At 38.3% G+C, this 10,956-nt stretch overlaps 2 protein-coding genes across 2 annotated transcripts in view; one reads left to right on the forward strand and one right to left on the reverse strand.

Moving 5' to 3' along the window:
• The first annotated feature begins 5,719 nt into the window (after nucleotides 1–5,719).
• LOC122094202 (indole-3-acetate O-methyltransferase 1-like) lies at nucleotides 5,720–9,086 on the forward strand. The gene is made up of 4 exons (XM_042664930.1): nucleotides 5,720–6,019; nucleotides 6,580–6,996; nucleotides 7,081–7,356; nucleotides 8,364–9,086. The coding sequence occupies exons 1-4, from the start codon at nucleotides 5,909–5,911 to the stop codon at nucleotides 8,715–8,717; spliced, it is 1,158 nt and encodes a 385-aa protein (XP_042520864.1). The 5' UTR covers nucleotides 5,720–5,908; the 3' UTR covers nucleotides 8,718–9,086.
• Nucleotides 9,087–10,694: 1,608 nt separating this feature from the next.
• Nucleotides 10,695–10,956, reverse strand: part of LOC122093110 (protein PYRICULARIA ORYZAE RESISTANCE 21-like) — a 20,121-nt gene continuing 19,859 nt past the window's right edge. The window contains exon 4 of the mRNA XM_042663357.1: nucleotides 10,695–10,871. Within this exon, the coding sequence (XP_042519291.1) occupies nucleotides 10,695–10,871 (177 nt within the window). The remainder of the gene's footprint in view (nucleotides 10,872–10,956) is intronic.

A 10,956-nucleotide genomic window follows, 5' to 3' on the forward strand; every position in this document is an offset into this window, starting at 1 on the left:
ATTCAAATTAGCCATGACCCGTTATATAGACAATCGGTATTTTGTTATAGTTTGTCATTATAAGCATGTGACTGATCTGTAGTGGTGCGTCAGATTGATAGTCGACACTTATTATAATTAACTATAATTCGTCAATCTTTTTGCATGGATCCTCACGCTTGTCTAGTTGTCCTCGCTTGAAATCTCTATGTAGCTGACTCTATTAAGTTGGGATAAGGTTTTCAATGTTTTTGTTATCATGTCACAAACTTCTAATAAATTTTATTAATAATAATAAAAAAAAATCTCTACCAAGGCTGGAGAGCCAGAATCTCGATATCATCATATATTGAGCATTCTAGATATCAATATGGAGCCAAATTAGAAGATGTATTAGTAAGGAAATGCCAAAGTACAATGTCTCTCACTTTTTTTTTTTCTCTTAATTCTTCTCTCGAACCTTGAATATGTGGGTGTGATTAGGGGTGTCAATTCTGAGCCCACATCAGTAGCCCCGATCAAGCTCGGCACGTTAATGGCCTGACCTGAACCGGCTTGATTAACAAATGTATCAGGCTTGAGCCCTACGCGTTTACTAAATGGGTGGTCACGGTACAGGTAGCTAGCCCTTTGAGCGCCCAACGAACCGATTGACTATAGGCCCGACCCTCTTTATTAAAAAACAACCATAATCTTATATCATTTCTCTTCTTTATTAAAGATTTGAGTTACCTTCTACTATGATTATTTTTTGTATAAAACTATAGTGATTTAATGTTCAAACTAAACAATTATGGGCTTTCGACCCACTTAAGAAAAGAATTTTAAGGTAAGCACATTTAGAGCCCGTTTGAGTCTATTTAGACTTAAATAGGTCCGTAGTTGTTTAAGCCCATTTAAGGTAGCCCAATTAAAGGTCGACACCGACCGACCCGATTATAAACTGTACCATGCCCCCCAAAGCTAGGTTCGTTTACTTAAACAAACATCCACGGTGCAAGGTTTCCAAGTGGTCAAACCTTGCTAGGTCCGACCAAGATTGGCATGGCCCAACAGATTGACACCCCTTGGTGTGATGTTGATGGTAACTTCTTTTCAGGAATGCCATTGGTATGTTGTGCATATTCTTCACCATAGTGGCATTGTGGGGAACCTCTCCCTAACTTTTTATTATCTTTATTCTCATATCAATGGTGAGTCCATCAGCTATTAGGTAGTGTGATTAATATATATATATATATATATATAATCGATTAAGATGCTAGAGTTTATACATATTTTACAGTTAGTCAACTCAAATAAAAGGAGAAAAGTGGGGTGGAGCCAAATAACGTTATTATGGTTGATATTGTAATCTAATTATAATCATAGCTAGATTACAACATATTAATTTAACTAAACTAAGCTTCCTCATATCATTACCAACCCAACTTTTGTCTTGTAAGGGTGGAGAACCACTCACTTGGTTTTAAACCAGGTATTTAAAACAAAGGGAAATTTACCACGCCATCCCTGGAGAATGTCACAATGATAAGATCACCCTCTCTGTTTCATCAAATTATTCTTAGACCCTCTACCGTTAGTCACTATTAAGGAATGCTATGAAATGACGTTTTTTCCCTTATGAGTAAAACACTTATAAGTAACCCATTTACTTTATCCCAAAAATACCTCTCTAACCATTCTACCATTTCATTCTCCTTATCTCTTTTTCTCCTTCTCTCCATACTGCGACCAAGGGTGAGTTCCGGCAGCTAGTTCCGTCGTCGGTGAATACATCTCCTTTCGTCTCCGACAAGAAATGCTCTTTCCATCGCTGCCATCTTAGATCACCGGCAAGAAAATAAAAAAACCCATACTGTGTTAGAACTGTATGAGAATTTGCAATTAATCAATCTTGGAATAATCCAAAACAGCTTCAACCTAGAAAGGAAAAAAAAAAAAAAGAGTAATCTCCCGCAAATCAATTGAAAAAAACAAACCTACAAGCAACACTGAACATAAGGGTCATAGGGTTTTATCTACCTGGAAAGCTCCCATTAATCTCATGTTTCTTTAGTTTTGGGGGCGTCTACTGTTACTTTTTTGAGTTTACAAGGCTACAGAAACATTAAGCAAGATGAATCACCTGTTCAGGAAATCAGCTTCGATTGCTTCCTTGGCATCGAAGCAGACTCGAATTGCTTTGATCTCTTTGGGGTCATTTCGTTTTGATCTATCTGCAATAGCTTCTGAAACTATTAAAGACTATGTGTTTAGTGGTGAAATTTGTTCATCTTAGTGTTCTGAGTTTCCGGCGAAGTTTGGGTTTGGTTTGGGTGTTAAAGATTTTCATTTCTCGACTGTTCCGTTGGATTTTAGAGCTTCAATCGCTGCAAGAGCGGAGTATGCGGTTGATGATTACTATGATGAGGAGAGGTCTTTGGGGAAGAAGGTCGGTGGAGAGAACGAGAAAGGGCCAACGAAGGCTAGCCACGAACAGTTGAAAGAAAAAGCGATTCCTACTTCGGCAAAGGATTCGCTAACTTGCAAACCAAGTCACGGATTTCATGAGGCCGTCTCCGACGAGGAACCCAGTAAGAAGATCCAGGTAGAAATGAGAGCCAATCAGGTGCCGATCTTCTAACGATGGTTCCATGGATTGCATCTTCAAGTCTCTGCATTCCCAAAAGGGGGTTTTGTTCTAGGAATCGAGATCGACCTCGATCAGCTACGCTTTCTCGGAACTATTCGATCTATTCCTATGTTTTAGAAAGCGTGACAATAGTGCGAAAGATGGGCTTTTAGTTGAGAGAAATGAAGGAAAAGAGGAGACTCAAAGTAGGGTTTAGGAGAGGATCAAGCCACGAAAGATCAGCGGTGGAATCCCAAATAATGAGAGAGAGAGAGAGAGAGAGAGAGAGAGAGAGAGAGAGAGAGAGAGGATTCTAGACTTCTAGTATTTCTGGATATGAAGGAGAGGCTGGAACTAACAATAGCAGTTGCCACCTGCAGAGAAGAAATGCAATGGTCGCCACAAGGTCTTACTGGTTGCCGCCCATCATCAATACCGCCGCCACTACTCTGAAAGATTGTCAATGGTCTAAATCCCATGATTTTGGAGAACGATAAATTAGGTCTTGGAATGGGTTAGTAACTTAATACAAGGGTATTTTAAGTATTTCATATTTAATAAGGGCATTTTGGTATTTAAATTAAAATATAATTGCTGACATCAGTATATAAGGTATATTCCTTAACAGTCACTGACGGTAGGGGGTCTGAGAATAATTTGGTGAAATAGAGGGAATAGTCTAATCATTGTGGCATTCTCCAGGAGGTGGCGTGGTAAATTTCCCTAAAACAAATGAAGATTCAAAATAACTTTAAATAGTTATTTAAATACAAAATAATTTTTACAAATTTTATACCTCATCATTTATTTGTCAAGTCAGTTTTGGAGACATTTTATTCTCTTCTTTAAGGTTCATTACTTCATTATCTCTTCAGTTGCTAAAAATTTATGTAGTGTCAGCTTTTTTACAGTTTTAAAATCTCCTTATAATAAAGTATATTCTTAAACCATCTTCTTAAACTCCCTTAATTCTTTCTCTCAAATGTTTTATAAATAGAAGGGAGATTTAGGCTGCGTTTGGTAATGTTTCTATTCCAGAAACGACGTTTTGTGTTAAAAACGGAAATTTTAGTTCCTATCTCAAAATGCCATTTTTTTTAACGAAACTGGAACGATAGAATTACTTTTTGTCGTTCCGTCAATTCTTGTTTCTAGCATTTTTTTTCTTCACTTTTTGTTCCAAAATTTGTTAAAAAAAAAAAAAAAAAAAAAAAGAAACACACCATAAATGCACCAAACCTTTATTCTGTTTTTTTGTTCCCATAGAATGAAAAAACTCTTGAAACGTTTTCTGAAACGTTATCAATCAAACGCAGCCTTAGTATTTGCAAGACACGGAACAAGTCCTTGAGTTATTCAAGTGTATGTTTTTAATTTTGATTCTTTTGGGTTTTGTTGGATTTTACTTGATAATTTAGTGAGTGATTTGTTTTTAGTCTTAGCATAACCCTATAGCATTTGAAGGGGTCCAGTAGTCGAGTGCATGATTACTGGGGGAGAACCATTGGGCTGTTTTATCTTGGAGGCCGATTTACATTATTCCCAATTGTACCATAGGGGGCATCTACGGTCTTAAGGATAATGTCAAGTGACACAACTCATCCCACCAATTTTCTAACAACTTTTATTACAGATCTATAATGATTCCATGCAAGTGATATATTGAAAGTTCTCTTATACAAAGGTGACACTTAGGTTTGCCCTCTCAATATTCTGACATGTAATTTTCCTACACACCCACATTCACTAGAAAAAGCTAGGTAGATTATGGAGATAATTACAAAAAACAAAGGCAAAGTATAAATTCTTTTCTATCATCCATGGACCATGGATGATAGATATAACTATACTTAATACACATAATCAAATCATAGATTGGAGATTAAGGAGATTTGATGCTAATTGAAATTCAGTTTTTATCAAGCATTAAGGAAGGGCTTTTCTCCGTTATCTATTTTTCTTTTCTTTTTTTTGGGCTTTTCTCAGTTAAACTGGTGGTGAAAACACTGTCCATAATTGATAAAAGCTTTTGTGTCATGGCACATGTTTAGGATTAGGTGGCAGTATTGGAGGGTATTTGGAGAGTAACTACTACTCTCCTCCTACGTGGAGAGGATCTGTTTTCTCTCCATATACATGGAGATGCTTTAGCGAATGATTTGGATGGTTCTCTTAGTGAGATTGGTCTAACAAGCATCTACAAACCAATTTGAATTGAATCACGGTATGAGCAAAAATCTGGTTGAACTATTGAACCGGCCAATTCAGTATGCTCCTTTGTTTTAAACTATATGTGTAGGAGTTGTGAAGATGAACCACAACCCCCTTCCCCAAAAAAAAATATATATATATATATTGACATTGACAAAGAAAAAATATACTCATCTAATGCATAATTACATTTCCCTTATAGTCCGAAGTCAGTTATTTTTTCCCGATATTCTTAGTAATCCCTCGATCAAGAGATCCCCCCTTACCAGTAAGTGAAGAAAAACTGCCTCAAAAAAAAAAATTATGCTCCCCCTTTCGGAAAAATCAGACAGTAAACTTCTTCACCGACAAAGTGAAATGGGCTCCATCAGTGGGCTCCATTAGAACAGCTGGACCCTTGGGTGAGTGGAATTCAAAGTTGATTAACTCAAGTGAAAAGAAGGAATAACATAAATTAACAAGGCAAAAGATACTGACAGAAGTCTTCTCTTTTGTCCACATTTATTCCAACTCTACTTTCTTTATTCTTCATTTCCACCTTACCCAAAGAAAATTCTTTGTTAATGCTGTTTCCCTTGTGGAATTATGGATATATGGTTTCTCACTTGTGAAAGATGAAGGTTATAATTAACTGTGGTAGTTGCTTTGTAATATTCTATTTCCATGGATTGTAAAGATCTCTATTCTTGTATTTCAAAATTCTCTTTCCATGTATTTTGAAGATCTCTTTTCCTTTCTCATTGCTATGGCAATATGCCATGGCCATGTATGCACGTTGTGGATGCATGGTACCTACCAAGTCATCTTTGCACTTTATCTAATAATAATAATAATGTTATTTCATTCTTTCCAAACAATAAAGAAAGACGAGGAAAGAAGAAAGAGAGGAATCGACAAAGAATTTCATCTTTTGTGTTCAAATCTAAAATATAAACAAGGAAACACCCTCTTCCCTGCACTGAAGTTCTCTTCACACTACCTCTTTATATATCAATGTGTACTGGAACACTTCTTAAGCTCTCCTCTCTATTCTCAAGTTTCCACCCCAAATCTAAACAACCCAATTGATCCTTCTCACTACCAAGCAAGAGGAGTGAATGAGTGATGGCTCTCCAAGGAGATAATCTTGTTGTTTCTGAAAGGAAGCTTGAGAAAATGCTTTGCATGAAGGGAGGCAAAGGAGAGACTAGCTATGCCAATAACTCTCAGGCTCAGGTTTGGTCCTTTGCTTCCCAATTTCTTCTCACCTCCTTTAATTTACACTAACAGATATGTTCTTACTGATTTCATGTTCTTGATTTTGTCATTAATATGTCTCCATCACTTCTCACTGTGTGAGAGAGAGAGAGAGTAATCCAACAGTATATCACATGATATAGTTTTAATCTTTTTTGTATAGCTAGGCTTACCTTCCTTAACAAACCTAGTCTTTTGTAGGTCTCCTCTTTCCTCCTCCCTTAAGTTTTTGGTGCAATCTCTGAAGTATGTGATTACCCTAATTATCTGTTAACCAAAAATAAAGATTACCCTAATCATCTCATCTCATTTCACCTCATCCCATTCCCTCTATAATTAATGATAATAATATATAATATTTATGTTTTAATGACTTACTTCTTTGACTAAACTTTAAACCAACTTTAATGGCCACAATAACTGCTACTATACCACTTGTTGGTCATCTTTTGCATCTATCCCTTGCTTCTAATTAATTAATCTGTCCTGTCTTCTTCTTATTCTTGATGATGATGATAGCTTGGAAATTGAAAATGTAGGCAAAACATGCTCGATCGATGCTTCACCTGCTAGAAAGTACACTCGATAGAGTGCAACTAGAGTCGCCGGAGACTCCATTTGCAGTGGCAGACCTCGGCTGTTCATGCAGCGGCAACACCATCTCTATCATTGACGCCATCATCAAACACATATCCAAACGTTACGAGGCCATGGGTTACGATCCACCGGAGTTTTCTGCCTTCTTCTCCGACCTCCCTTCTAACGACTTCAACACCCTCTTCCAGCTCCTCCCTCCTTTGTTCATCAACGGTGCCAGCATGGAAGAGTGCCTCGCCGCCGATGGCCATCGCTCCTACTTCGCCGCCGGCGTTCCGGGATCTTTCTATAGGCGTTTATTTCCGGCTAAATCTATCGATGTTTTCTACTCTGCTTTCTCTTTGCACTGGCTGTCCCAGGTTTCATCTTGGCCGTCTGATTCTCTTTCTCCTTCTGATTGGTCTAAAGGTCAATCCACTAAAGAATATTTAATGCGTTTTCAGGTGCCGGAGATCGTGATGGATAAGAGATCAACGGCTTATAACAAGGGAAGGGTATTTATCCACGGTGCAAGTGAGAGCACAGCCAATGCTTACAAGAAGCAATTCCAAGAGGACTTGGCAGGATTCCTAAGATCACGTTCACATGAGATAAAGAAGGGTGGGTCCATGTTTCTTGTTTGCTTAGGAAGAACATCTGTAGAACCTTCTGATCAAGGTGGGGCTGGTCTTCTTTTTGGGACCCACTTTCAGGACGCCTGGAATGATCTTATTGAAGAGGTATATCACCGAACATTCTGATTTCCTCTCGACGGTTTCTGATCAGGGGTCAACATCTTTATTGGCTGTTGACCCTGACTTTGTTTTTAACCAAAAGTGGAGAAACGATTAGACGTTGCTTCAGGGTGACAAATAATCATGAGCCAGCTGGGCAAATGTCAATGGTGGGTCCGTACTTCACATTGCCATTTTTGACTACTACAGCTCTAAGAAACAAAGATGAAAAAATGATGGTGCTCCGGATGCTATATGCCGACAATACATGCAATCATTCCACTGAACACAAACAAACAACCATTTTGCACCTTGTGATCATTGCCCTGATTATGATTATGGACCCCCTAGTTCCTCAATGTGCCCAGCTCGTATCCGGCTGTTGGTAGCACTCGATCATACATTCCTGGTCATTGAATGTGTATTGAGTGCACAAGACGCATTTGAGAGATTTTAGTCCCATTATAATTGGCACAGTCATATGTAGGGGTGTCAAATCTTGGCCCACACCGATTAGAACCGACCATTTAAAGCTTGAAACCCTGTTGGTAGGCCTAGATCCATCATTATTTGGGTGTTCAAGATGCTTGGTTGTAGCTCAATGGCATCTGACCCAGACTGCCCATATATAGCTTGGTCAGCTTTTTTATGTCATGTTTACAACTCAATTAGATCACTTAGCTTGTATATAGACCAATTATAGCCCGACTAACTTGACTCTGACTGCAAACTGATAATTGATCGATCAAATATAAACATATCCATACCTATACTAACATATAAAGCCGGATCACTAAACAATGCGACAATGGTGAGGGGGCTTGTTGGGGACCAATTAGGCCCGATAGAAACAAACTGGTTGACATCCCTAGTCATATACTCATATATACCTACCATATAATATATATATATATATATATATACACACTAAGGTCATACACCATTGCCCTTTTCGACCGTTCATTTTAGGAATATAAATCAGATGCCTAAGAATTTTTGGGATTGTCTTGCAGGGTCTGATAGAAAGTGAGAAACGTGACAGCTTCAACATACCAGTGTATGCGCCAAGCTTGCAAGACTTCAAAGAGGTAGTGGAAGCCGATGGATCCTTTGCCATTAACAAGCTAGAGGTTTTCAGAGGTGGAAGCCCTCTCATTGTTAGCCGACCAGATGACGAGGTCGAGGTGGGCCGGGCCTTTGCCAATAGTTGTAGAAGTGTTTGTGGGGTCTTAGTGGATGCACACATAGGGGACGAGCTTAGTGAGGAACTCTTCAAGCGACTTGAGCCACGGGCAACAGCCCACGCCAAAGAGCTAATTGAACAACTACAGTTTTTCCACATAGTTGCTTCCCTCTCCTTTTCATAGAAAAAGAAAGAGAAAGCAAAATGAAACCACTCATATCCACAAAATGCAGAAACAGATCAAAGATGATTCTCTTTCATCCATGGTGGCCCCTCTCTCTCTCTCTCTCTCTCAAAAGGCTGGAATAGATCAAAGATGGTTCTCTTTCATTCATGGTGGCCCTCTCTCTCTTTCTTGTGGGTATATGTGTCTTGAGTATGTGTAATGAAGGTCACCTATATACTTGATGTGGTTGTCTTTGTGTTCCCTTGAATCCCAACTTAGTAAGTAAAGTGAAACCCTCTTCATTTCACTTTCTTTTGTAGCTTATGATTGTGTCTACGTATGAGAAGGTACATTTGATGAGAGAGTCTCTCTCTCCGCTTGTGAGAATTTGTCAATTCTGAATTTGGATATATACATTGACATGTCTAGGTTCATAAGGTTCAGTTCCTTACAGTTATCTTCAGTTATGAAGATCATAGAAATCTAAAAAAAAAAAAAAAAAAAAGATCATAGAAAGCCTATACAGGTGACCTCTCTTTTCCTTTTTCTCTCTTTCTCCATAGACCACTTTTTATAATAGAAAATTGTTTCTTTCACTAAAGCTTCTTTCAAGTCTTAATGGGAACTAATTCTTTTTGTTTGGATCTTATTAAAGTTCTGTTAGATTGATCATCAATATCAAGAAAATGGCCTAAGCATCCTATATAAATATTGGGAAAAGATTCTCTGTTTTGTGCAATAGCATATCTGTATCTATCTCACATTTTTCTCACATGAAATGATCTCATTACCCTCTAATGCACAAAACTTTTTTGTTACACTTTATTGCTATGAACCCAACAGTTCGGTCTAAAAAATCCTAAAATTCTGTTACTTTGAAATTTCCAAATTAGGATCATGAATTATGATCGATTCAATTTCATTTTTAAAGTAGTGATAGGGCCTAAATTTTGTGGATGGATAAAACTCAAGGTTTCTAAAATATGTATGCCCATACAAAGTTTATCAATTGAAAAAATAAAGCTCTAAAAATCCAAGGACTACAAGAGGGTGTACATAGGCATATAATCCAATCCAAGTAAGAATGTAAATGGATAGTCAAAATCTGAATTTGAATTCGCATTCGTATTCGTTTAGGGGTATCCGTATTCGATTAAAGGGTATTTGAAATAAAATCCGAATTATCCAAAAAATAATTATCTTATCCGATTAAATAATCAATTAATGATTTTGAGGATTTTTGAAGTTTAAATAGGTTCTAGAGAATGAGGAAATGAGGAAAAGAGTTAAAATAACTTAGAAAGATGAATTAAGAGAAAATTATATTCATTGGGGGGAGGAATATCTGGATTACACAAGTCAGAGAGTAAACGGATAGTTGAAAATCCGAAGGGAAAATTACCTGATTACCCAGTATTGGGTTTGGTTTTACCGAAATACCCACGATGGGTTTCACTGAACATATATACCCAAAACCAGTTTGCGTATTACCGAAATACCCAAAACAGTGGAAGCCGTACGCCAGAATTCGTATCCCTACGCATTGCACTCGATTCATGTTCCAATCGGTGAAAAAAATTCCGATTTTGTTTCTAATCGTCTTCTACAATCGATTCTTTAAAGTCCGATGATCCGATCGCGTCTTGAGGGCTTGAGTTTCTGTTCGGTCCATGTATTTCCGAAAGGGGAAAGAATGGCGATGGTGATTTCAGTTGTTCGGAGTCTTCGGACTATGGATTTCCGAGAGGAGGGAGACTTGTTGCTGGTTTCAGGAGATTTAGGGCTTAAATAGAATGGAGGGAGAAGCACGGCGGGAGAAGGACTCGAGGGAGAAGAATCCGTGACTCACCCATCGACTTCTCATTCACACACAGAGAGAGACAGAGGAGGGGAGAGAACCGGTGCTGCGTTCTGTGGTCGCCATCGACTTCTCATTCACACACAGAGAGAGACAGAGGAGGGGAGAGAACCGGTGCTGCGTTCTCTGGTCGCCATTCAGTTGGAACGATTCTGAAGTTTCTTCTCTTGGAACCGTTTGTTGTTCCTGTCGCTTCTTCTGGTGCTGCTCCGGCTCCGGCTCCGGCTCTGCTCCATCTCCATGGGAGAAAGACAAAGGAGGGGAAACAACTCAGACCCACGATATCGTTCATCTTCTTCGGGTTGGATCTTCATCTGAGGTGAGCAAAGATTGTGTTTTCAGCCTATTTTCCATGTCATACGTTTTTTGTTTTTGTAATCTGTGTGTTCTTTTTTTTTT

The sequence above is a fragment of the Macadamia integrifolia genome, chromosome 11 (genome assembly GCF_013358625.1).
Source record: "Macadamia integrifolia cultivar HAES 741 chromosome 11, SCU_Mint_v3, whole genome shotgun sequence".
Lineage (NCBI taxonomy): Eukaryota > Viridiplantae > Streptophyta > Magnoliopsida > Proteales > Proteaceae > Macadamia > Macadamia integrifolia.

Excerpts from the sequence above, each read along its gene's own strand:
- LOC122094202 (XM_042664930.1), top strand. The coding sequence starts at position 5,909 with ATGGCTCTCCAAGGAGATAATCTTGTTGTTTCTGAAAGGAAGCTTGAG. Across the intron at positions 6,997-7,080 it reads CTTTGCACTGGCTGTCCCAG|GTGCCGGAGATCGTGATGGA; the intron begins GTTTCATCTTGG and ends ATGCGTTTTCAG. Across the intron at positions 7,357-8,363 it reads GGAATGATCTTATTGAAGAG|GGTCTGATAGAAAGTGAGAA; the intron begins GTATATCACCGA and ends ATTGTCTTGCAG.